This window comes from Leptonotus elevatus, chromosome 14 (genome assembly GCF_054856555.1).
Source record: "Leptonotus elevatus isolate MCC_2025b chromosome 14, RoL_Lele_1.0, whole genome shotgun sequence".
In the NCBI taxonomy this organism is placed as follows: domain Eukaryota; kingdom Metazoa; phylum Chordata; class Actinopteri; order Syngnathiformes; family Syngnathidae; genus Leptonotus; species Leptonotus elevatus.
This window is the reverse complement of record NC_141252.1, coordinates 16031920-16059403: the sequence shown is the minus strand read 5'-3', so window position 1 is coordinate 16059403 and position 27484 is coordinate 16031920. Positions and strand designations below refer to the sequence as shown.

At 38.6% G+C, this 27484-nt stretch overlaps 2 protein-coding genes across 9 annotated transcripts; both read left to right on the top strand.

Moving 5' to 3' along the window:
- Positions 1-810: 810 nt before the first annotated feature.
- Positions 811-9573, top strand: LOC147163158 (uncharacterized). 6 transcript variants are annotated; one of them, XM_086095428.1, is made up of 12 exons: positions 811-1168; positions 3103-3681; positions 5583-5702; positions 5801-5920; positions 6115-6234; positions 7119-7244; positions 7328-7447; positions 7539-7658; positions 7743-7890; positions 8450-8459; positions 8542-8695; positions 8820-9573. In XM_086095428.1, the coding sequence occupies exons 1-12, from the start codon at positions 841-843 to the stop codon at positions 8870-8872; spliced, it is 1998 nt and encodes a 665-aa protein (XP_085951554.1). In that variant the 5' UTR covers positions 811-840; the 3' UTR covers positions 8873-9573. The 6 variants fall into 6 exon arrangements, with proteins under 6 accessions (XP_085951554.1, XP_085951550.1, XP_085951549.1 ...); XM_086095424.1 differs by lacking the exon at positions 8450-8459 and adding an exon at positions 1716-1847 and having other exon boundaries at positions 7743-7862; positions 8594-8695; XM_086095423.1 differs by lacking the exon at positions 8450-8459 and adding an exon at positions 1716-1847 and having other exon boundaries at positions 3103-3795; positions 7743-7862; positions 8594-8695.
- Positions 9574-9911: 338 nt separating this feature from the next.
- wdr35 (WD repeat domain 35) lies at positions 9912-26213 on the top strand. Of its 3 annotated transcripts, none has more exons than XM_086094642.1 (29): positions 9912-9987; positions 10665-10712; positions 10797-10914; positions 11929-12000; positions 12104-12196; positions 12270-12398; positions 12767-12900; positions 13927-14092; positions 14174-14319; positions 15991-16116; positions 16350-16535; positions 16924-16959; positions 17042-17102; positions 17587-17731; positions 18030-18099; positions 18266-18319; positions 19584-19690; positions 19800-20019; positions 20314-20394; positions 20513-20649; positions 21252-21455; positions 21543-21689; positions 22381-22513; positions 22625-22735; positions 23052-23216; positions 24497-24637; positions 24748-24904; positions 25139-25379; positions 25558-26213. In XM_086094642.1, the coding sequence occupies exons 2-29, from the start codon at positions 10689-10691 to the stop codon at positions 25709-25711; spliced, it is 3558 nt and encodes a 1185-aa protein (XP_085950768.1). In that variant the 5' UTR covers positions 9912-9987; positions 10665-10688; the 3' UTR covers positions 25712-26213. The 3 variants fall into 3 exon arrangements, with proteins under 3 accessions (XP_085950768.1, XP_085950766.1, XP_085950767.1); XM_086094640.1 differs by having other exon boundaries at positions 19584-19720; XM_086094641.1 differs by having other exon boundaries at positions 9928-9988; positions 10651-10712; positions 19584-19720.
- The last annotated feature ends 1271 nt before the right edge of the window (positions 26214-27484 follow it).

Sequence of the window (27484 nt, the reverse complement as noted above, 5' to 3'; positions counted from 1 at the left end):
CAATTGCCTTTTTTAAGAGAATAGTTTGATGCTGTCGACACCAAGAATAATTCCTGGCCATCTTAAAAAGCTAGCTAGCTTTTGGTTTGGAAAACAACATTTTCTCAAACTTTCCCCCCTCAATTTATCTCAAAAATGTATTTACTTAAGTGTCCAGTAGAGGTCACAATTGAAACATCTTTAACTACAACAATGAAAATCACATTTATTGAACAAAAATAACTTTTACAGCTAATATTAAATAAATGCACCAACATTAGATTTTTCCCCCTATTAGTTTAGATGTGTTAAATAACATTTTTTTTATTTTTATTTAATTACTTCTTGATGACGTCTGTTCTCTCAATGCAATGAATTACATTTTTGAATGTTCACTCATTGTATGTAACTTGCTTCCTTAAAAATAATCCCTAAAATAAAAATTATAATTCCTAAAATAACCAACAGCAATTTTCCTGATGATGATGATGAAAAAAGAATGGATTGTGAGTATGTTTTTACCCAGATTCACATTGGATTAATTAATTATTTTTATTGCTTCAATGACTCTTAATTATTTGTAACATTAAATGCTAATGCTGCAATCAATTTAAATCCTCCTGACATAAAAAAAGAAAAAGAAAAAAAAAAGTCATATTTCTATAAGGAAGAATTAAGAGAAGCTAGGTTTTCTCTCTGAGTTTGCTCAATTTTGCACCTCCAGCAGTGGTACCTGCCCTTCCTCCTCCTCATCCTGGATTGGGCCTCAGATTGCCCACGCCCCGTGGACAAAATCACATAAAAAGGCTACAATCAGTTTGAGTTGCAGAGCGAAGGGTAAGCAGTAAAGCAACAGGCAACATGAGCTCGTTCATCATTTGGGGACTGGCCTGTCTTATGAGCATCCTGATCCCGGGAAGTCTGGAATCGCAGTTTGGGCCACACCACCGGCAGACTCGTTTAGGCGGTCTTTCCCTCCCAAAGGTATCACCACAAGTGTCCCCAAGGGTCCAGGCCAGCTTTGAAGACATCCGATCTACCGAACTAGCTTCTGATGAAGTACGAAGTGCCGAAATTTCCCGAGAGGTTCGGAAGGCAAACCGCAGCATTCTGAGTTTGCCACAGCAGGATGCACGCGCTGGTACCAACAACTACTTAGCACAGGGACGACGGACCCTCATCTCAGCAAGTAGGTTTATTTATTTATTTAATATGTCTTTCATATTTGCTGCTTATTGCATGTTGCATCAGTATTTTTTTTAGGCTACACTACATTAGTTTACACGTTGTTGCCGCTTCTGACTAAAAATATGTGGTTTTACATAGACAGTCAGTTTAGCCTATGCAAGCAATATTTGTCTCAATTAAAAAAAAATCGAGATATAAATTCTAATTTAATCATTCAACTATCTAATCAAACATGAGATTAATCTGGTATAGACCATTCACCACACATATACTGTCAAAATTAGAATACTGTACAGCAGTGACAGCACCAAAAATGTGGTAGCCTAAGGATACGTTGTATATTGTGAATGCATGAGTAACAAATAACCATGCTTTAAATGGCTTTTCTGTGCCTCATTTTTGTGATGTACTGTATAAAATATATACAGTGTTTTATGCTCACAAAAGAGTTAATAGAGCTGTTCTTTTCTTGTCTTCATTGCTTGAGCCAAACCAAAACTGCTGCTTACTCGAACACTCCTTCCTCTCCCCTTTCCTTCTTTGAAAAGCTGGTGACACTAATTCCAGGTTTTATCACTATCAACGCCCGCTTTCACAGCTGCAACACAAATCAGCAAAGCATGCTTCTCAGCTGTACCCTCAACATCCCAATTCTCCTGTATCCGCTCGAACTGCCACAGGTACTGAAACATAGCAGTAAAAAGGCATATTTGCAGTTGCTGTTAAACTGTCCTAATGTGCAATGACTTCAGAAGCTTTCTTTGATTAACAATGGGTGTATTTGTAAAATAAATGTTTTTGGTGTGAAAGCATCTTTCTAAGGCATTTTTGATATCTTGACGAGGTAGCATTTGAGGAAAAACAAAAGATGGCAGCACCAACCACGTACGGTAATCCAGTGGTTCTTAACCTTGTTAAAGATAATGAACCCCACCAGCTTCCTATGCACATTCACCGAACCCTTCTTTATCGAAAAATAACATATTTTTTTTTCAAATTCAAGACATGCTGTAGGTATAGGGTTTACTGGTGAACAAAATGAACAGGGAGAGTAGCCTTTTCATCCGATCTGGCTCTCTTCACCTTGAATTCGGAAAGCGTTGTATTTCTGTATTCCCCATCTCCATGCAGCTTTTAAGGAACTGTTTCTTTAGTTTTGCTAGATAGCTAGTTGTGATGGACTAGAATTGCAATACTTGGCATTGCAAATCATGCAGTTATGATACTGACTCCCAATACTCAACTCTATTTATAGAGCACTTTAAAAACAACCACCATTATTGATTGGAACCCAGGGGCAGCAGATATTATGAAAACAGCAGAGGCCTCAGAATTGAACTTTGTGGAACACCATATGTTCCGTTACACATGTAAATTCATATTGGACATATTCAACTGGCAACTTTCTTTTTTTTGCTCGACATAGTTAATATGCAGGGATTACCAAAATAACAAAATCACACGACGCACCATCACAATAGACAAAGGTCGACTACTGAGTGCATCAAATTCCCAGTAGCACAGCTAAGCCAACCAATGTAGCGTGATCACCTGCAGCCAATGATGGCCAAGCGGGGCATATCATCACGAATCATTTGAGTCTGGTACATGTCTTGACCTCTGTCAAACCCTTGGGACTGACTATTCGAACCCTGGTTAAGAACCACTGCATTAATCTCTCTCAGGGTCCCTGGAAAATGTATTTTAAAATTGGGAGTTTTAAATTATTAGATGCGAGTGAAATTAAATGTTAGTATTTGTATAGCAGCTGTATTTTTCCTTGTTATTATTTGTTGCTAGGCAGAATTATAAGGGCTTATTCCTAACTGCCCCATGGGCCAAATTTGACCAGTTATGTGTATGCCAGTATGTGTAATTTCACTTATCCCTGATACTTTTTTAATATGTCCATTTCCTCCCTATTTTCTTTTCCAGTAACATCATCATCAAACTGCAAGAATCGACCAATAGATTTGGTTTTCATCGTGGACAGCTCTCGCAGCGTACGTCCTGCTGAGTTTGAAAAGGCCAAAGAATTCCTAATCGACATGGTGGACACCTTGCAGATCGGCTCAGATGCCACCCGGGTGGGCCTTGTCAATTATGCCAGCACAGTGAAGATAGAGTTTTATTTGAATACCTATTTTGACAAGCAAGCCTTAAAACAGGCATTGGCCCGCGTTGAGCCTCTCGCTTCCGGCACCATGACGGGTGTAGCCATTAAGGCCGCCATGGACAAGGCTTTTATTGCAGAGGCAGGGGCCCGACCCAGCTCCATGAACATTGCCAAAGTAGCCATCATAGTGACTGATGGGAGACCCCAGGACCAGGTGGAAGAGGTATCGGCAGCAGCTCGGGCTTCCGGCATTGAAATCTATGCGGTGGGAGTAGACAGAGCAGATCTGATGTCCCTCCGCCTCATGGCCAGCCAGCCTCTAGAAGACCACGTCTTTTACGTGGAGACGTATGGTGTCATAGAGAAGCTCACTGGCAAATTTAGGGAAACCTTATGTGGTAAGGATGATCTGGAGAGTGTGGATATTCCATTAGGTGGTTTGGGAATAGCGCAAACTGGCAGGGAAGACAGTTTTGGGATAAAAAATGAAAATGACGATAGGAGAAAACACGGTATGTCAAATTTATCTCTCTCAATAAAAACTGTGATTATTAATAGGCAGCGCCATATTGTACAATCCTCCATTTAAAGGTCAACAGTCTTCTGACACACATGGTATTGTACTTAAATGCAGACAGCATTTATTATGTACAATGGCCCAAGAACTACTAACCATCCTCAAGAAGAAGACTCAGCTTCAATCACTGGTTGATCTGGCAATTTGAAGCACTTTAAAGTGGTCCAAACCTAATATGATGCTGCCTATTAGTTTTCACAGTGTGTGCCGCTCTTTGCGCACTGAGCTGCAGTTTTTGCCGCGTGCCATATGCCCTGCTCGTGTACCTTGATGTGCTAAGCTGTGCAGGAATTAAACTTGGGCTGCTGCATTTTTAATCAGCCTTAATGGCTAATCCTGCGAGGCCAAATCCGTGTTTACACAAGGTTTTACTTGAAAATTAATCTTTTATAAAATACCACAAGTCATTTTCCCTCCATATTCCTTCCATTTACTATGAAAGGGGAAGTCAATTTAAACATTTCTTGACAATTTTAAGTTATATGTGATCTCATTAATCTAAACATGACTTTCCGATTAATATTACATTTGTGGAATAGGAGTTATGCAGCAAAATCCAGCCATTTGTATCCATCTCATGGGGCGGCCATTTTGCCACTTGCTGTCGACTGAAGATGACATCACACAGTTGCTCAGGGCTCAGGCAACGACCAATCACAGCTCACCTGTTTCATGAATCTGAGCTCAGGAAAAGACCAATCACAGATCACCTTTATATGAAGCTGAGCTGTGATTGGTTGTTACCTGAGACCTGAGCAACTGTGATGTCATTTTTACTCTACAGCCAGTAGCAAAATGGCCGCCTTCTGATATTGATAAAAACTGCTGGATTTTGCTGGTTAACTCATATTCCACTAACGGAATATTAACCAGAATACTGTATTTAGACTAGTTAGTAGGGCTGCGGAGAACATATTATTGTCAAGCAATTTTTGGGGGGTTGACATTTAGTAAATATTTAGAAAAATATGACATTACCATTAAGCTTAGATTCAAGTGTTTTGAATATGATGGTTATTTGTTGTGTTTTCTGAGTGTTAAGGCTCATGGATATCCAAAATGGTGATCCATATGTTGCCATAGATTCAGTTGCTCCAAACATTCTATAATCTAATGAACATCAAATTCTACAACAAGTGGACAGAGTTGTTTATTCATGATATAAAACGTTTAAGGTATGCATCTACATTCTCCTAAACTTATCTTTATGGAGCGGAATGTAATGGATGCTTTGACTAGCCCAGCTGCTTATAAACTTATGTGAGTGCTACTACAAATTGTGAAATGGGGAAAAAAGTTTCAAGATGGCAATTTAATTGTCTTAAAATTGGACAATGTACTCATAAAAAAAAAGAGATCAAATGTCAGAATTCTCACCAATTCTCATGCTCAAGTGTAGCAGCACTCAAGCTTGGTTGCTCAGGCAAGTCGGTCAGCTTCCTTTGTGGTAGCCGTATTCGCTTGCAGGGTTCGCATGGTTTTGCATGACATTTGGGATGGGGGATAACATCAAATGCTTGTGTAAAATTTGACACTAACTATCCGTCGCATGTTTTTTTAATTCACAATTAACACAGTGATGAAATGACAAAACTCTAATACAACATCGCCATTTTTGCACGACTAATCAATCATTAATCATGAGTGACTAATTAAGAACAAATACTAATTACGTGAATATGTAATCAACTAGATTTAAGCCAATCAGACATTTTCTTTCAGGAGTGGATGCATGCGCTGGCGGGCATAATTGCCAGCAAGTCTGTGTCAACAACGGTAACTCTTACAACTGTCAATGTTGGGCTGGCTATGTCTTGAACGCAGACAAGAGGACATGTTCACGTAAGACTCTTCATATTTGGATGTTTTTGCTGAACCGTGCCTTTCTCTTGATTCAAATGATGACTGAGTAATTACAACGTGAGACCATCTCTTTTCAGGTGTAGACGCATGTTCCCGGGGACATGACTGTCAACATATGTGTGTTAACAGTGGTGACTCTTACGTCTGCAAATGTGGAATAGGATATGTCCTGAATGCGGACCGGAAAACATGCTCACGTAAGTACATACATTTTCTTTCGATAGCTTTGATATGTGCCCAAATATTTTCTGCCTACCGGTGCCAGTTTCTGGTATGTGCAATATGTGTGGCTGCACAGGCCTAATGGCCACATGAATTGATTTTCTATTGACATCATGACATGCAAATAAATCATTGACGTTGGGGCAATCTGCCTAATGTCTCTTTCCAGGTTTAGATCCTTGTGCTGCTGGACATGAATGCCAGCACATTTGTATTGGCAATGGAGACTCTTACATCTGCAAATGTCACCCAGGATATACATTGAATCCAGACAAAAAATCTTGCTCACGTAAGAACGTTTTGTTTTAGTTACGGAGCTATGTCCGAGGTTGGTGTAGTCTAAAACGCTTTAATGTGCGTGTAAAAAAGCTTCAAGTCACAAAATGTCAGAAAACTGCTATGAATCTACTTATGTCCACTTCACCCTCTGAAAATATTAAATCAATTGCCGCAGGATTTAGGATTTTATGTGCATCAAGCTGCTTCCATAGACTTTCACTATAGAAAAAGAAAATCTGACAAGCTCCGCAATGCATCTTTAATGTTGCTTTATGTAAGCAAAAAAAGGACCAATTGCCACCAAAATTCATGTTCACATCTCTAATTACACCCACATCAATCTCTGAAAATATCAAAATGATCTTCTTGATATCTTGGATTTTATGAACATTAAGCGTTTTCTTCATTAAGCAACATAAACCTAGAGTGCACCCCTATGGAGAGGAAGACGATTAATGTCCATAAAATCTCAGATATTGGTGCGATCATTTGGATATTTTCAGAGATTTGTTGTAAGCATAGGTAGAATTGTGAACATACATTTTGGTGGCGATTGGTTGTAGTTTTCCAACATAAAGCTACATTAAGCTTTTTCTCAATAGTGAACATCTATGGGAAGGAAAAAGCATTTTAGACTGTCCCCTCAGGTTTTTTTTAAAATTGTATTTATTTTTTATATAAATAAAATGACAAACTGTTATTCTGTTGGAGTTCAGTGTCAGTTAGTGACACTTTTAGCTTGCAACGTATCTGTTCTGATACATAAACTATTTTTCATTTGTATCAAATTTGAAAATGTGATATGGGATAAAGCACAAATTAAATGCTGTACAAAGTGCTTCTTAGTATAGTATCTTCCTAAAACTGTCACCGAGGTGCGCATTTATGTTGCAGGTATCGTAGCAGACGCATGTGCCAGAGGTAACGACTGCCAGCACATCTGTGTCAACAATGGAAATTCCTACTACTGCAGATGTCACGCAGGATACATACTGAATGTGGATCAGAAAACATGCTCACGTATGAAAACTCAACACTGTCACACATACGGCTTCCTCACCTGAGCATTTGAGTTTCTTAGAAGTTAGCTCATCTCTTTCCAGGTCCTGATGCGTGCGCTCTTGGACACAACTGCCAGCACACGTGTGTCAACAGCGGAGATTCGTACATTTGCAAGTGTCATACGGGATATATTTTGAATGCCGATAAGAGAACGTGCTCACGTAAGAAAACTGAACACTGTCACACATAATGGCTTCCTCAACTCAGCACTCGAGTTCCTTAGACGTCGGCGCATCTCTTTCCACTTTCCAGGTCCGGATGCGTGCGCTCTTGGACACAACTGCCAGCATATTTGTGTCAACAGCGGAGATTCGTACGTTTGCAAGTGTCATACGGGATATATTTTGAATGCAGATAAGAGAACGTGCTCACGTAAGAAACTGTGAACACTGTCACTCATATGGCTTCCTCAACTCAGTATGATAGTTCCTTAGAAGTTGACGCATCTCTTTCCAGGTCCGGACGCTTGTGCTCTTGGACACAACTGCCAGCATACTTGTGCCAACAGCGGAGATTCGTACATTTGCAAGTGCCATACGGGATATATTTTGAATACAGATCGGAGAACATGCTCACGTGAGAATGTTTTCTTTTTCAACATGCAGTACATACAAAACATTCAGTAGTATTTTGTTGCTGGGTCGAGACTTTCAAACATAATTAACAACCACATCATTTGTTAAACAGATTGTACAGAGTCTGGAAAAAAAAAAGTGCCTTGACAAAACAATAAAGCTACTGGTAATTGTTTATTACTGATTGTATTTTGCAGTGGTACAGAACTGCACTGCATCATATTGAAAGTTTCTAACATTATGTTTCTATTCTTAAGATCCACATCAGTGGCAAAATATTGGACAATTTGACAGTGTTTGTCTTTTTGCATTCTGCAGTCATGAAGAAGTGAGCAGTTGCCTGAAGCCATGACTACAATGTCCAACGTCAAGCATACACCACTAATGGTCATTTATGGATGTTTGATCCCTTCTCCATAAATGGATGGACACTAGGGAGCTTGGTTCTGTTTAGCATTGGATTAACTTTCTTGTTTTGCTGACAATGTCTGACGTATGTGATGAACTGCATCTTTAAATTCTCTTAAATCATTATTATTAACAAACACACGTTTTCAAGCACGCAGTATCTTAATCTAATGGACAAAGACATGATTGTGTCTTGCCGATTTAATCAATATGATTTTTAACATCTTAGAACAATTTCGGATAACTGTGTTCCTATCACGCAGCTGCATGAGGTATTACAAGAAAACACAACTTTGACTGCTCATATTTTTCTAATTCTTTCAGAGGAAATGAGAAGTGAAATAACGCAAGATGCCTGCAAGTGTGAAGCTCAGATTCTGTTCCAGAAAAAAGTGCAGTCAACCCTTCAAGACTTGAGCAGAAGACATATCCTTTTTTCTTCTAATAAATACCTGTGATCGAGTCATCATATTTATGTTTTAAGAATATTCTGCACTAATTAAACAGAAGCCCAGTTGCTTTGGTTGTACTTTCTTAACGGCTAATCCACTCGATGACCTTTCAGACCGAGTGAACCAGATTGAGGACCAGCAGCAGTATTAGGAGCAGTGATGATGTCACAAGACCAGCGCTTTTTTTTTTAATATAGTTTATCATTTTGTAACTTTTCCATGGAACTATTTTAAGTATCAGACACTAATAGCACTTTGGTTTTATATTAAAACCCCTATGTTGCATTCAAAACACATGCATGTATGTAGTTATTCATTCATTGTATTCATTGTTCTTTGAGCATGTATATTCTCCGAGGTCCGCATCAATGAACATAAAACTGTCACCGTTTTTGCAACAAGATGATTTTTCTAACCGATTGGATTACAGCAATAGCAGGCAGTGAAAAGGTCATAATAAAGTCGGATGCAGTGGGCCTGCCCTTGGCTCGCTTACAGAATACTGTATGGTGCACTTCTTGTAACAGTTCTCAACTTTAGAATGGATTTCAGGAAAGTTTTTTATTGTTTTATTTATGGCTGGTGTTGTAGTGAATATACAATTTTAAAGAGAATGGCTGAAAATGTATGTACCATCAGTCCTGTTCAATTGTTCATGTAACCTTTTCAAAGTGTGCTCACTGTAAGTACTGTATTTTCTGCCTTTGTTGGTTTAGTTGTGAAGATTATAGGATTTTGTACTGATTCTGTGGTAACTGATGCCATATATAAGACATATTTTAGTGACTGTCTCTTTTATGTGGACATGTTATTGGTGCTTGCTGAATAAATATTCTGAAACTATTGATCTCATTCCTGTGAGTACTTGTGAGTAAAAAAATATCTCAGAGCAATTTAGTCAGCAGAGTTACTATAATTATTAGCACTGTTCATGCATGTTGCATCATCTGAACAATCTGAAGTTCTGGATTATGAGGAGGTCCCCTCCCCCTTTAAATTTTGTGCATTGGCTATTTATAAATACAATTATTATCATCACTACATAATTATTTTAGAAAATAATTGATGTTCAAAACCCCAAGCAACTACTGTATTTTTGTGTGACGCTAAAAGTATATTCCACGAAAAACTACAACTACCGGCAACGTTCAAAATACAAAAAACTACAACTCCCAGAAATCCACACCACGGTGTACAGTTGCCAGGGGCGACTGTAAGAGGCTACATCCTCCGTACTACACTCAGGGGAAAAACGCAACAAAAGCAGTTGAGTTTGATCTGGTTTCTAATACATTAGCAGTAACGTCATAAATTTAATTGTTGCAGTTGGTCAGATTATGGCTTTTGTGTTACATAAAAGCTCATTTTGTTCGCAGCTAGTTGCGTCGTGCTAGTTTAGCTAGCAAAGTAGCTACTAAATTATCTACGACTACGAGTATTTCTATCTACCTCCATTTAGCCATTTTTACAAATATGCTGTTGTATATTCCGCAGCTTTGAGTGAGACGAAATGTCAGTACCGTCTTGCTCTTTTGCTAAATAAGCAGCTAATTTTATTGGTCACTGTTTGCACCGACCAGCCACAATATTTATGAATACTTATACATAAACATTGTGCTTTTAAAATCCCAATTAAATACACGTGAGAATAAACTATGAAACAACACGGTATGGCGTATTACAGTTGAGATCTAGAGCACTGCAAAATCCAACCACAATAATAAACATGTTCCATAAATAATATTCTGAAATTCTTAATCATAACTGAATATTGTACCAATTCGGTGCAGTTCTTGTATTGAATGCCATTATATTGTGCAAATGGCCATAAAGCTGCGCCCAATTAGTGGTGTGTACGTTTGGTTTATTGGATTTCTCTGAATATTTCTCATATAATTTACATCCATGGTTTTATATGTTTTTTGTTGGATGCCACATGCTAGATTTAAAGAGGCATTACGGATATCATGTTTATCTACCTCAGCAAGAAGGTGAGCACCCTGCTAAATGAACCTCACTCTGACAGTTTAACAAATAAAAGCACAGGCTTATGTAACTGTTCTCTTGTCTTTTAGATTGCCATCCCCAACGGTATTCACTTGAAATGTGTCTCATGGAACAGAGATCAGGGCTTCATTGCTTGTGGAGGGGATGACGGCCTTTTAAAAGTGCTCAAACTTGAAACTCAGACAGGTATGTTTGTGGTTTGTAGACATCAACCTGCAGTACATTTTGAGGCCCTTTTTTATCTGTCTGCTAAAGCTTGTTAAAGCTGCCATCGTACTAGTTCTTGAACAATGTGCAGGATTTGAAATGACAACGTAATGATTTTCACATTTTATTATACTGCCCTTTTTACCTTACAGCACCAGCGCATTATAAGTTCAAGAGATAAGTGCTGCTTTGTGGCCACTGCCATCAGACTTCACAATAGCAAAATATGGGCCACATCATAAACAGAAGCCATTGTATACAACCATTTTTATTACAAATTGTTTCTTTATATTTGGCAAAGTGGCTCAGTAGTTAGCATATCAGTCTCACAGTTTAGAAATTTAGAGTTCAAATCTGGGCTCGAGCCTTCTTGTGTGGATTTTGCATCTTCTCCCTGTGATTGTGCTGGTTTTCTCCTTATATGCTAGCACCCTCCCACATGTTTATATGTGTCCTGTGACTACTCTGGCACAGTTAAGTAGAAGATGGATGTTTGGCTGGGATGGATTTATTGTAAATCTTTGTAATCTGTGCTGTACAGTACACCGCGTTACTTCACACTGCTGTAAAACTAATTTCCACTGTGGGGAACCAAATAAAGGATGATCTTATTCTAGCTCAACTGAGTGTCACAAACTTTCAGACAACTTTTATTGGCAGCATGCAGGTGGCAACGTGACTTTGTTCGGTTTGTTGTTCACTTGCACATTGCAAATCAACATTTAACATGTGTTTAAGTTGGTTATTGAGACTGTTATGTAAGATCCATGTGATTGAGATTTTAGATTCTGCGAAACAATAGTTCACACAGTGTGTAAGAAATCTTTTAAAACTTACCAAAAGCCTTTCCGTGCTTTCCGGATACCTCTGTATCAGTCCCTGTAAGTAGAACTGGTACCACCTTGTCCTCACCAAATAGGGAAACAATAGGGAGACTCAATTAAGAAATGATTTAATTCAAAGATTTGTTGCTGATGCTTATTTTCTTGACAGATGACGCCAAACTTAAAGGACTTGCCGCACCCAGTAATTTGTCAATGAACCAGACGTTAGGGGGGCACAGTGGTGAGTTAACGTTTGACCCTTTTATCAATCAACAAAATAAATATCAAATAGTGAGATGTGAGTGGAAACAATAACACTTTATAAACCACTGCTACATTTTCAGGTGCGGTACAAGTAGTTACATGGAACGAACAATACGAAAAACTAACAACCAGCGACCAGAATGGACTCATCATTGTGTGGATGCTCTACAAAGGTGCTTGCACCCTAACTGATTATTGCATTGTAATCAATCATCTTTTATTAATGTTGTGGTTTTTTTTTCTAAGGTGCATGGTACGAGGAAATGATCAATAATAGGAATAAGTCGGTGGTGAGGAGCATGAGTTGGAATGCTGATGGTCAAAAGATCTGCATTGTGTATGAAGACGGGGCAGTCATTGTTGGATCTGTAGATGGTAAATAATTTGATAATTGAAATTGAACTAGCCAGGGTTAGGGCTGGGCAATTAAATAAAAGTTTAATTGTGATTTTCGATTTTGGCTTTTCCTAATTATAAATTTGAAGAAGAACTCTATGTGTCCATTGGCTCTTTGTATGTTTGCAAGTTACTGTTGAGAAAGCAGCCTGAATGCCCTTACATGGCTTGCAACAAGCAAGACTTACAAACAATGCATATTTAAATACGTTTTAGAAAAATCACTGTGGCATAAAATCCCAATTTGTCGTTTGACAGGGATTGCTTTGTTCACATACGTGCGTGTTAGTGTGTGCGTGCGTGTGAATATGAGTTTGGATAAAGACCTTCTTTTTTTTTTCCCGTAGGTAACCGGATTTGGGGAAAGGAGCTGAAGGGAAATCAGCTTGCACATGTGGCATGGTCTCCAGACAGCAAGATCCTGCTCTTCGGCATGGCCAACGGGGAAGTGCAAATCTTTGATAACCACGGCAATTTCATAGTGAGTATATAAGCACAGCGTACAACTTGAATGAGCAAAAGTAACAAAAAGAAAAACAGGAGGACAGTCATGTACCTGACAGAAGAATCTCGGATTGTGTTTTTTTACGTTTCTCAGTGTGAAAGTTGGTTCATGGCTAAGGAAGCTGTAATCTTAACATGGCCTTGTGAATCCAGCTCATCAGTTAACACAAGAGGAAGAGTAAATAATAAGGTCAAACAACATTTTGCACTGGAGTTTTGTTGCTATTTTCGCGCCACTTGAAATATGAAAATAATCAAGTCTGTCTGCAAAAGTTTAAAATGTTTGACAAAATCCGCAATTAAGAAAGTCTACCTGAACCAGCTGAAAATGGAAGTAATTTACTCTGTTAAGAATTGCCACAGCAGTTTTTTTACACCGGATGCCCTTTATGACACAACTCACCCCAGCTGCCCTGACTGGGATTTGAACCCCTACCACGTGTTAAAAGTCAGCGGTGTTAGGCAACCAGCCGCGACAAACATTTTCTCAGAATGTTAGGTTAAGTTTATTTCAACTTAAGTATACACTCTTGCCAAAAATGGCAACCAGCTTCAAGCTCTTCAGCCCGCCTAAATCTAATCTTCAACCCAATTTGCTGGGTCAAAAGAATGAACCCATCTAGGTAAAAGTAACCCAATATACTCAAAATCCATAGCTCCTTAGTTAGTGGGTTAGGCGAATAACTCAATAAATAAATAATTGTTTGTTTGTTTGTTTGTTTTTACTGTGTAAATTAGTATGATTTGTACATTCATGAAAATGCTGACTTCCACTGTGATGTTAAGCAATGCAAGCACTTTATATTCTCAGGCCATTTGTCCAAACTTATGACTTATGGTATTATATTCAGTATGAATTACTTTTTTTAATGCTGTACTTGATCAAATTAAAGACACATTTAAGTGTAGTAGCTAAAAATATGCTCCTTTAATTCCAAGAACTTTGGAGCTTGTTTGTTTTTACTATCAGCTAATCTTAGATGTCATGTGGATTGTTTTTCAGATGAAATTGACCATCAGCTGCCTGACTAATGTGACAGGAGCCATCAGGATTGCAGGCATCCACTGGTACTCAGGAACAGGCGGTTACGTAGAACCCGACTGCCCGTGTCTTGCTATCTGTTTTCAAAATGGAAGATGTCAAATTATGCGCTACGAGACGGATGAAAGTAAGGCACTGTAGCGCAAAGACTGTACAGACTTTACATTCATTTGTGACAATGAGCTATGCTACATTTTTCTCCCGACAGACCCTGTGTGTATTGACACCACGATGAATGTGGTCAGTGTTCAGTGGAACCATTGTGGTAGCGTGCTGGCAGTGGCTGGTTCCTTCAGAGCTTTGAACTCCGATGTCGAAATCAACGTGGTGCAGTTTTATACACCTTTTGGAGAGGTGGGGGCAACGTGTTTTTAGTCCTGAAAAATATGAATGCCTTTTATTTGATTTGATGATGATACTTTGACAGAGGGTGAGGATCAGAGGAAGGTGGACCTGTACACATAAACATCATGTTTCTGTTGAAATTCTAATAAACTTAGATGTCCCCAACATGATAAATTCCCATTATTAGAGGCTCTAAATGGTCAACGTAATGATTCATCTATTGTAGTTTAGGCACACATGAGTTTTTACGTCCCTTGGAGTTTTGTTTTTATTAGCTGTTAAGGGTTAATGTTGTAAAAAGATTTAGTAATTTACTTTAACCTTAAATTGTTTCTATGCCTTTAATCACTTAAATGGGAAGTTAAGTAAAATTAAAAAAAAATATTTACAATATGTTCTGTGCAGCCCCACTAATCTAAACATGGCATTCTTATTAATATTGTGTTTGTGGAATATGAATTAATCAGCAAAATCTTTATTTTTTTATCCATCTCTGGGGGCTGCCATTTTGCCACTTGGCTGTCTAGCACTGGCATGTCATTTTTAGTCAACAGCAGTTGGCAAAATGGCCGCCTCCTTCAAATGGATAAAAACGGGTGCATTTTGCTGCTTAATTCATGTTCCATAAATGCAATATTAATCAAAATGCTATGTTTAGACTAGTGGGGCGCACAGAACATATTATTATAAAGAATAATTTTAACTTGACTTCCCCTTTAAAGATGTATAATGTACAGCCTCATCACTAAAAACTATCTATGAAAACTTTATTTACTTTATTTATTTATTTATAGTTTTCTGTTTTATTAAATATTTTTTCCCTGTTTTTTTTAGTATTTTTTTTCTGTTTAAAAAAAAATATTTTCCTCTGTTTTTTCTGAGTAATTTTTTCCCTGTCTTATAAAATAATAAATTTTCTGTTTTTCTGAATATTTTTTTTCCCTGTTTTTCTGAATATTTTTTTAAAGGGGTTTTTCCTCGGAGATTAGAGAACAAACCACAATACAGTATACACATTCATTCCTTTATAGAGAGCCAGTAATTAACATGACCATCTTATTGCATATGGAGGTATGCGGGAAATTGTCCGCTTCCGCTATTAGCGAGTCTGCAACAAGTCACTTGGAGATAAAAAAAATATATATAATAATTACTCCGAAAAACAGACCACCAGCTCTATTTTTTTGAATATTTTTTTTCCTGTTTTTTTGAATACTTTTTCCTCCCAGTTTTTTTGGAATATTTTTTTCTCTTGTTTTTCTGAGCAATTTTTCCTCCTGTTTTTCTGAATAATTTTTTTCAGCCTGTTTTTCTGAATATTTTTTGACGGGAAAAAAAATTCTGTAAAAAGGGAAAAAAATATTCAGAAAAACAGAAAATAAAAAAAAATACTCAAAAAAAACAAAGCTCCCCCCCAAAATTTGTCAGAAAAACAGAAGTTTTTTTTTTCCCCCAAGTGAATGCAATACGCTTCCGTATCCATTTAATGTTTCTACGCATTTAACCGTTGAGTAGTTTATAAGTCATAATAATATCCAATTTAACAACAAGTAAATTGTACATTTGACATTACTCTATCCACTAGCTTAATTACAAGTGGTCAGTTTCCTTTTCTACCATTATGTGTATAAATATCTCAGTGTTGAAATTAAAATCCAATGTCACATTGATTTTATGCAGCACCTGAGAACCTTGAAAGTGCCCGGAAAACAAATGACAGGAGTTGCCTGGGAAGGAGGAGGCCTGCGGATCAGCCTGGCTGTCGATTCCTACATCTATTTTGCTAACATCCGACCAGATTACAAGGTAAACGACAGCACTTTAAAGTAAATGATGTGAATGGTCCTTTTTTGGTAAAAATAATGTCAAAACATTTTGCCAAAAGAGTAAAGTTATATATCCGAAGGGTTATTTGCTCCTTTATAACAAAATGTTTTTATTTACTTCTAGAAGTACATTGTTTGTCAAACTGCCTTGGGCTTCCCAGGGTTCAGCAATCTCAAACTAACATTCAGCATCTCTTTGCTTTTACTTCACAGTGGGGATACTGTTGCAGCACAGTAGTGTATGCCTTCACCAAGCCAGAGCGCCAAGATTACTGTGTGATCTTTTGGGACACTAAAAACAATGAAAAATTTGTCAAGTATGTCAAGAGCCTCATGTCCATCACCACATCAGGGGACTTCTGCACCCTGGCGAGCAAGGCCGAAGACACCCAGCTGCAGGTACAGCTTTGTTCACATCCTGGGTTCGAAAATAACCAAAGTGTTATGATTTGTGTAGCAATTTTGTTATTGATTCCTCATTGAACACAACTACCTTCAGAATTTCCGTGATGATTGCTCTCACCTATGGTTGAATCTAATATTCACATTTGCTATACTTTGCAGCATAAATGAATTTGTTAGGTAAATTGATTTTTTTTGTGTGTGCACATTGACAAAGCTCATTTATAATCAATGTCCCACAACTGTTGGTAAAATTTTGTTATATATGTGATAGAAAATGTTGATTCTGAAAGGAAAGGTTAGCTAGCTAATCTGTTGGGGTGTACTCATTTATGTTGAGCACTGTATATTCTTAAGCAGCTTTGACTCATTCTTTGGCACGCAGGGAAATGCTGAGTCAGAATCTGGGAGTCATGCAAAGGTAATTATTAATATAAACATTATTTAAAAGCATAGTTCATGTGTAGACTAAGAATCCTCAATCTAACCTTTCTGTTTTTCAGTATGTCCTGATTCTGTGCAACTCAATTGGGACTCCATTGGACTCAAAGTATATCGACATATGTGAGTTCTAATTTCAAATAAAATTGAACGAAAGTCGTACATAATATTTTATACACAATGTATGTATACAGGATGTTGATAAATGACCTCAAGTCAATGTTAAAGCTCACACCTCGCATATGGAAAAATAGTGGCTGGCGTTCCGTCTCCTGCCGCCCACAGTCACGACTCTCACAGGCTCACAGCAGTCTGGGGCTAATAGACAGTGAGTAGTGGGCGGCCGTCTTTAGACATACCAAATATTCTGCATTCCGTTTCTGCCTGGCACAGCTGACAGTTTGCTGATGAACCCGAGCCAAAATAGTTCAAAGTCTGCAGGTTTGAAAGACTGCTCTAAAATAGGCTTAAAGTATGCAAGTTTAGCAGGAGAATCTGGTCAACTGTCCATGAGGCATTTTCCTTGTATGTTTTTTTTTTGCACCAGCTAAACAAATAAATTTCACCAAATAAAACTGCCTACTTATCCAAACTTTTCTTTGGTTAGGTCCATTGTTTGTCACCATGACCAGGACACATGTGATAGCTGCATCTAAAGAGGCTTTCTATTTGTGGCAGTACAGAGTGGCAAATAAATTGACTGCCTTGGAGATCAACCAAGTAACCAGAACTAAGAAAGAGGGAAGGGAAAGGTGAGTTTATTTATAAAGTTTTTTGTTTGTTTGTTGCAGCACAGTTGAGGTGTATCTTGACAGGATGGCCTAAAGTTTACCCAGTACACTCATGCCAAGACTGACAGTACACACCAAGCTAGTCATGGAAAGTTACAGGGAGGCAAGATAACCACACATCTCCAGTCTGGGAGTCGGTGTCTGAAATCTGAATAGAATTCATTCATCCGCTTCCACTGCCACGGAGACTCCAGACAGCTGGGGCTAAAAGTCACCTCAGTGCAACCGTCTGATTTGCTCTCACTTCCTGTCTTTGTAGGGTATATCACATTGACAGCAGTCCAACTGGAGTCAATGACAATGGAGAGGACTTTGCAAAAGCCTTCACAGTAAGTGACGTTCGGCCTCATTCATCACCAAATTATTGTTCTTTGAATATAAAAGTCTTTGTTCAAAACATTCATGTATTGAAGATAAAAGTTTCATATATTTATGCAACCCCCCCAAAAATACTGTTTTAAGTATATAAATGTGAACTTGTCTGTTCATTTTAAGGTAACAAGAGATCCTATCTGTTGTATCACAGCAACAGATATGACACTGATTGTGGTAGGTACAATTCATGCAATAATAATAATCATAAATAGAACATCCAGTATTCGGGAAAAGTTAGTAATGACATTTCAGGAGGCACCTCAAATGCACTATAACCTTTACCCATTAACTTAATTTGACCTTCTCTAAAACCTTTGAATGCACGTCCAATTTTTCAGTGTTTACTACTTTTTGCACAACTTGGTGTTATCTACACTCTAAAAACAGTTGGATCAAAAATAACCCAACTATAGGTAAAAAATGGCATGATCCTCTACTTGGGTCAATTTGACCCAACTTTGAGTCAAAACTTGGGCCATTGTGTATAAAACAAGTTGGGTCAGATAATATACAGTTTGACTAGCTTTAAAACATTTTTTTATTATTATTGGGTCATTTTCTATAAAACAACTTGGGTTAATTTGACCCAACTTTCTGAGGGTTTTTTTTGGACCCAACTTTGGGTAAAAAATTAGGTCATTTTGAATAAAACAACCCAGAAAGTTGGGTCAGGTCCTCTACTTGGGTCAATTTGACCCAACTTTTGGTAAAAAAAAAAAAAAGAGAGAGAGAGAGGGAAAAGAAAAAGAGGGGGAGGGGTAATTTTGTATAAAACAGCACTGAAAGTTGGGTCAAATTGACCCATTAAGTGGATCAGTCCATTTTTGATCCATAATTGGGTTACTTTTGACCCAACTGTTTTTAGAGTATATAAGGAGTTGAAAGCAAAATTCACAAGTGTTGAATCCATGAGTCCACTGTACTAAGAGTGTCATGAGCAGGTTGCAACAGAGACACTGGAAGAGTCACAGAAAGGCATAGAACTGAATGTTGTGAATTTTGTGATTCACCTCCTAGTTCACCAGCAAGTTGTGCGAAAGGCACTGAAACATTGAACTAAATATGTACATTTAACAGTTTAGAGTAGGTACAATTAAACTCTCCTGTAAATGTTGCAGTGCATTTTATGTTTGTCCTGAAATTTCACCTGAAAGCTAAATAGCCCTACCTCAGTGTATTCAATTCAATTCAATTTCAAATTGCTACTTCCACCATGCGCACATGACTTCACGTCCGCAAACTGAGGGTGGGAAATTTGAACCTGAGTCCAGTGGGAAAGCTATTAGCCAGAGGCTTGCGGGAGTACCCATTGTGGACAGCTAAGGTGTTAATCTACTAATTAGAAAATGTTACAGTCATAAATGGTCAAATAAAAATATATTTTTGGGCAAACTGTAACAAAGAGCAGTTTTAAGTAATGTTTACTTTTGTGTTCCAGGGTCGTGAATCGGGTATTATCCACAGATATAGCCTTCCAAATGTCGTTGTCATCCAGAAATACACTCTGAACCGAGCCTATCATCTCTCTTTAAACTGCAACTCCAGGCAAGCTCCGATTGCAGTTATTGTGCATCAGTAAAAATACGTCGACTGTACATTAGCGCACCTTTTTCGCCGGGACTGGTGGCTGAACGTTTGCATGTGTTTCCTGCAGTCGGCTGGCCGTTATTGACATCTCAGGTGTGCTAACTTTGCTGGATGTGGAGCATCACGCATCCTCGGGTGACGCCCCTGACGCCCAGGTGTCAACAGGGGATCCATCGAAGCTTGAACGCAAGGATGTTTGGGACATGAAGTGGGCAAAAGACAATCCTGATCTGTTTGCCATGATGGAAAAGACCAGGATGTATGTCTTCAGGAACCTCGACCCAGAGGTGAGTAAATTCCATCCTCTTATGACCACTTCTAATGTTCGATGAAATGAAAGGTCAAGTGTCATTCAACATGTTTAGAGGTTCATACATCTTAGTCTGCCAGTGTTGGATCTTTGCTGATTGGCTCAGATTATGTACACGGTTTTAGTACATGATTCTACTGCCTCACAGTGAGGTGTGTGACATCCATTTTGACCTGAATTTCTGTTGCAAAATATGTTTCCCTGCCCTTTAAACAGCTTCTGTGTTTGTATGAGTATATGATTAAGCATGCCATGTCATTTGGGAGCACAGGAACCCATCCAAACGTCAGGATATATCTGCAGCTTCGAGGACCTTGAAATCAAATCTGTCCTGCTTGATGAAATCATGAAGGTAAAAACAAGTTTAAGAAAATATATAATAATAATATATAATAAATAGAATATAGCATATCTGGATTGAAAAACAGTGTCAATCAGAGATGGTATTTATGTGAACCGATGCTGTACAGGACCCAGAGAGGCCGAACAAAGACAATCTGATCAACTTTGAAATCCGTTCTTTGAGAGACAGCCGTGCTCTCATTGAAAAAGTGGGAATCACAGATGCCTCGCAGTTCATTGAGGATAATCCACACCCGAGACTCTGGTAAATATGACCTCAATTGAATCTTCACATTTTCAGCACGCCTTTCTGAATTAACAATATAGAAACATGTAATAATTAGAGCTGTCAAAACGATTACATTTTGTAATCAGATTAATCACATCTTAGAATTTTTATTATTCGCTTGATAAAAAGGGCTTTTTTTATCGACATTTTTCCCCACCAAATTTGAAGAGCACTGGTTTTGTGTTAATTCTTTTGACATTTAAAGTTATGAGGACGTCTGCACACGCTCGTCCTCCTCTTTTTCTAATCAGTTCATTACTTGCATAATTTCAAATGGAAACAAAAATGACCCCGTTATTTTGGCATGAACAAATATTTTAAATGTGCTACGCAAGCATTCATTAAATGCTTTACTTTAATGCATATAATGATGTTTATTGCTCAAACACAACCTGTGCTACCTTAAACGTAGCCGTCCGCTGTCACGCTAAAATGAATAGTGCGATTAATCTGCGATAATTCATGATGAATGCGATCATTTTTGGTGATGAATTAATCAACTGTTGCTTTAACTTTGACATCACTAGTAATAAAATCGATTAAAAATAATAGCCATGAAACATCTCTCGTCATGCCAGGCGTCTGCTGGCCGAGGCGGCCCTCCAACAACTGGACTTGAAGACTGCTGAGCAGGCGTTTGTCCGCTGCAAAGACAACCAGGGCATCGAGTTTGTCAAGCGCTTGGGGAACCTGCAGAGTGAGCCCATGAAACAGGCGGAGGTGGCAGCTTACTTCAGCAGGTTTGAGGAAGCCGAGCGCATGTATTTGGACATGGACCGCAGGTAGTTGGAGTACGACACATCGTTTTTTTTTCCCGTCTTCTTCTTGGATAATATTGACTGATGTCGTCATATCGTATCATTTTCCAGGGATCTCGCCATTAGCCTTCGGATAAAATTGGGAGACTGGTTCCGGGTGCTCCAGCTTCTTAAAACTGGCTCTGGGGACTGTGATGATGCTCTACTGGAGCAAGCCTACAATGCAATAGGAGACTACTTTGCTGACAGACAGAAGTGGTAATTTGATTAAGATTCATTTTTTATTTAGTTGATTACATTTTTACAATATGCACTCATTCCTATGTTATATTGTTGGGAGGTTGTGTAATATGCAATGTGGCAAAAGTACTCGCGCTCTGTTATTTTTTGGCACAATTACAGATACTTGTGTAAAAATAAGACTTTGATGTAAGTATTTTCGGTATCTAAGTAAAAGTAAAGTAAAGGTTGCCACAGCAAGTCACTCATGATTTGTTTGGCATAGTTTTGATGAATTTCCAACCCCATTTTTGAGTGGAAAACGCATACTGTATTGAAGGTTAATCAGCATTTATATATTTTTGGGGCGGTTACATTTTGTGTGTGTGTGTTGGCACTTATTATTGTTATTTCCTATCGAAAATCTGGTCAAAAACACGTTCAAATGAGAGTAAAACAGTACAACTGAGTCTTCTACTCGGGGAACAACCTTCTCGGGATTGGCTGGCAAGTTTCAAAAAGTAAAAAAAAAAGTCACCCTAACTGCAGCAAATGGAAGGTCATTGGTGAGAATAGCGATAAGTCATATACTTCTGCAGTCATTTTTGTTTTTGTTTTTTGTTATGAAGTATTTTTTTGGATAGAAAATTCAAGTGCTGCATCATGTCTGAGTAATTATGTTGTGAGTTGACCCGTTCAAGTTATAATCCTCTGTTCTTCCTCTATGAAGGGTCAATGCAGTGCAGTACTACCTCCAAGGCCGCCACCAGGAGAAGTTGGCCGAATGCTACTACATGTTGGAGGACTATGAAAACCTTGAGAAATTGACCAATTCACTAGCAGAAAACCATAAACTTCTACCGGTAAGACAAATAAGAACGACGGTCTGGAAGCTGATTCCAAACTGCACGGCCTCTGAATATCTGCAAGTGATAGCGACTCAGCTCCCGACGTTTGCCATCCCCGTGCTGTAGGAGATCGGCCAGATGTTTACCACCGTAGGCATGTGCGAACAGGCTGTGAATGCTTACCTTAAATGCAACCAGGCCAAGGCTGCCGTCGACACGTGTGTCCATCTGAACCAGGTGAGAGACGCCCACTGTGGCACCGTGCTGTCCTCCCACATATGTCCACTTGATGAGTGATATTTAGCTTGGCCGTGTGAATGCCGCCCTTGCACTTTGCTGTTACAATGTCTAACTTTTGATCGATGAAGTGTGGATACAGATGGAATAGCATAATGGTGGATTTGAAACGTAAGCGCTGCCAATTTAAGCTTTCCTAAAAATTTTTTATTTTGAGCTGTAATAACTGTCAAGTCAACTCCCCCTTTGCTAAATTACACTGTCATGTGTGTTGCTCTGCTTGCTTTAATTTGCCGTTTTGTTTCTTATCAATCAGTGGAACAAAGCAGTGGAACTTGCCAGAACCCACAACATGAAGGAGATTAAACCTCTTCTGTCCAAATATGCTTCACATCTCCTTGAGAAGAACAAAATACTCGAGGCGGTGGAATTGTATCAGAAGGCTCACCATTTTCTGGATGCAGCCAAACTCATGTTTAAGGTATGTCACTTGCACTCTTATGTGGACTATGTGCATATTTAATTGCAGTGAAAAGTATTTGCCCCCCTCCCTTCCTGATTTCTGACTTTGTTGCATATTTATCACGCGTTTAAGTCAAAGTGCAGACTTAAATCTGTTTGAGATATTTTGGCATGACCTTCAAAGTAGTTCTTGCTAGTGAAAACAGTCAAAACGGAGACCGTCACCAATCATCACAAACCCTTCATTTCTGGGATGGTCGCAAGCCAAGCACAGGGCACATACCATATAGCCAAGCAACTGTTTGCACTCATATTCGCCGTACACCTATGGACAATTTGGAGTCTTTAATTTATTGAACATGCATGTTTTTAGAATATACAGTAGGAGCAAACCGCAGTACCAAGCACAAGGAGAACGTGCAAACGCCATAGAGACGAAAATTCTAAACCCGAATCTCAAAATAGTTTGGCAGACTTTTTAATCATGTAAAAAAAATTGTCAGGCGATTATTATATTTTTAATCATAATTAATCACATGACTTCAATAGTTAACTGACGATTAATCGCAGATTTGTTCTAAATAAAATGTACAATAATTTTTTCTCTAAGTTTTCATACTCTTGTTAACATAAAAGTGGAAAAAAAATTCAACTAATATAATTAGAGCTGCATCTTTTAGTCATTGATACAGTAATTTAATAATAATGCATAAAATTGAGTTAAAATTAAAAAGATGTGTTGTACTGTAAAAAATGAGTGTGATATTGAGGTCATATTTCTGCCACCAGATGGCATAATTGCATTTGTAAGACATTGATGACAGCTCAGTGCATTTTTCTTTTCATATTAAGAGCTATCTGATCTTTAACATGTAGTAACTTGTGAAATTCTGCATTTTAGAAATTGTAAAATACAACTTGACCCCAGTCTCCACAAATATATGCATTATTATTAAGTTTATTAGAGTTAAATTTTAACGTGGACATGTCTGCTGCGCTGTGACTGGAATTTGTCCAATACAGACTTTCCAAGTAAGGGGCAGTCATTAATTGCGCGTAAAAAAAATAAATTGTAGCATTAAAGGAACTATAAATTAACTCAAAATTATGCACTAATTTTGACACCCCTAAAAAAAAAAATCGGTTTTGTTAGTGTCGCCATCTAATGGTGAGAATCAGCCTGAAAGAAGTTTATAGTCCACTACAATAGAAGAAGGCTGGATTGGAATGTGTCATAAATTCCCAAAGATTCCCGCTGGTATTGATTGTCAATCTTGCATTTGCTTGTGTTGTTCCCAGATTGCAGATGAGGAGGCCAAGAAAAGGACACGCCCGCTGCGGGTGAAGAAGCTGTATGTGCTGGCTGCTCGGCTGGTCGAAAACCATCACAAGCAGAAGAAGTCGTTGCAACAGAGTAAAGCGAAAGGGAAGACGTCAGAGGTAGATCATAAATACACTTCACTCACAGTCCTTTTATGCTGTCGTTTTATTTTTGGGAAATCCATCCAAAAACGTGGTCCCAACTTTCTTTTCCCATCCCTTATTGTTAGGCAACATTTGCACTTGCTGGACTCCTGGAGGAAGACACGAACTCTTCGGACAGTCGCATTCTGGACAACGCGTGGCGAGGAGCGGAAGCGTATCACTTCTTCCTGCTCGCGCAAAGACAGCTGTATGAAGGCTACACGGAGAATGCCATGCACACAGGTAACCCCCCCCCCCCCCCCCACACACACACACACACACACACTACAACACTTTATCAGGGATGTCCAAACATTTTCCTCTGAAAGTCATCCACATACACAAAAATGGGAGGAAGCCTATGAAGTTATGAAAAGGGGCTGAAACCAATTCCGGGTCACAATATGCAAACCGGTTCAACTTTATTATTTACTATAACACAAAGCGGCATACTCAATGTTTGCGCCATTTTGAAAGCCCTTCATCTCCGCGAATACGAGGACATCATCCCCGCGGTGGAGATCTACTCTCTCCTCGCCGTCTGCTCGTCGGCCTGCCGGGCTTTCGGCACGTGCTCGCAGGCCTTCATCAAGCTGGAGGCCCTGGAGAACGTGGACCCGGAACAGCGGCAGCTCTATGAGGACTTGGCCTTGCAGATCTTCACCAAACACGTGCCAAAAGATAGCCCAACGCTGGAGCTCGATGCTGCATCAGAAGGGTGAGAAAAGCAAAGGTTCAAGTCCAGCTGGTGACATTTTATTATCTAATGCCTGTGGAGACAAATGCTTGTCAACTCTTTACATTCTTTGCGTTTTCTTTGGTTACTGTTTTGTTTTAACCTTTCTCCACCATGTTCCTTGAAAACAACCTTTTCGCCTCTTTTTCTCTCTTTGTAGGGCGGCGGAAAAGTTGCCCACCTGCATAGTGAGCGGTCTGCCCATCGAGGAGGCCTTCCACCTGTGGATGTGCAGTGTGTGCAAGCACTGTGCTGAAAACAATGAGATCAGCAAATTTAACTACTGCCCGCTTTGTCACAGCAGTATAAGCTGAAGCACATTTGGTAACGTAAAACATATATATAATATAATATCTACTCTACCAAATTTTCATCTTAGGAAGCAAATGATATTTTTGTATTGCATGCATTACACCACACAAAGGAGCAATACTGTACAGTTCTTCTTTATACTTTTCTAGTTAACATACAGTAGCTTCTTTTTTCACTAGCATTGCACATTACTTTTCAATAGATTTTTCCACATTTAAGCTTCAAACAAAAAACTCATTTTTTTTCTCTTCAAGTCTTTCAGGACTTGCCTTCAAACTGTACAATGAAATTGACTTTTTGCTCCAGTTTATGAAGTACAAGGCAGGAATGACAATATCAGGCACTTTGAGTAATAGTACAGTAATGCATTGTAAATATGCTGTAAAAAAGCTATAGGCCAGTCAGTCATTGACATTATAATGTTACCTTAATTCAGACTTGAATGTAAATGCTTTGGTAGCCATTTTATACAGACAATAAAATGATACTTATATATTTTTCCCACTTGGTCTGATCTTCCTATTTGATTAATTAAGACACACTTGAAATAAAAAGAAAATGGATTATGTTTTACTGTATCTGTTACCATCTTTAAAAAAATACTGGAAAACTGAAAAAACAGCTGAGTTCAGAAAGTACTCATGATGCTTTATTTTATTTTATTTTTTTGCACTCACTCACACACACAAACAAACATGGTCTCCCAGGCGGGGAAGCGAACCGACACCAACCTGCATCGTAGGCGAGTGACTGTATGTCCTCATGATGCTATGGACTCTATGCACAAATAGCCGTGACGTATTTCCAGGAACATCTCATAACGCACCGCCGTTTGTTTTCCTTCAGAGAACCTCGACCAGTTGTCAGCGTTTTGGAGTACTTTATTTAAAAACAAAACAGTAGAGGCATTACATCTGCTTCAAAATATTGTCAAGGCAGAGACCGTCTGATCCCGCCGACGAAGAGAAGACTTGGACAAAGGCACTGTGTGGACTCCAGCAACAACACATAATTTGCATTTACATTAAAACAATAATAAAAAAAAAAAAAGCTTTAGTAGCTACTCAAACGGCTTGTATTTACGTGTAATAATAATTTTAAGAAATTACATCATTACCAGAGCTTAAGACGTTAAAATTACGGCTCTGGGTGAACTAATTATTATTCTATATTAGTATTAAAATTCTGATAGACATAGTGTTAAAGCAAGGAGCGACTCCTGTTCTTTTTCAGTGGGTTAAAGATTTAGGAGGCATCACATCAACAGTGCGCTCCGCTGACGTCTCCCCGCACCGGAAGGTTGGGTTCACTCATACGTCAAATGCGGAAGTGATTTGTGCATGTAGTCCATAAGATTGAACTGTACTGTTCTGTCATGTACAGTGCAGCTGCCGTCTCTTCCGGCCCTTGGCTGCCATCTGCTGGTATGAGAAGGTAAGTACTGTACATTAACTACTAAAACGTCACGTTTAAGCTTTGTCTGGACTTATGTAGTAACTAAATTGGGTAATTGAATATTAGACTCACCCCTCAGAGTAGAGGGGAAATATATGGGAAATTGACGTTTTAATTACTTAGTTGTTTTTGTTTTTTAAATCTCTGGAAGGCCTGCCAACCCTTCAAGTGCGTGTCCATGCAACACGTTTATTTGCATATTTACAGTTCAGAATTTTCAAATTGACCTCTTCACAGATTTTTATAAATAATAGTTTGCTGCCATCTTGTGGCAGTTGAAGGTAAATATAAACCTTTTGGTGGGGAGTCAATTACTTGAT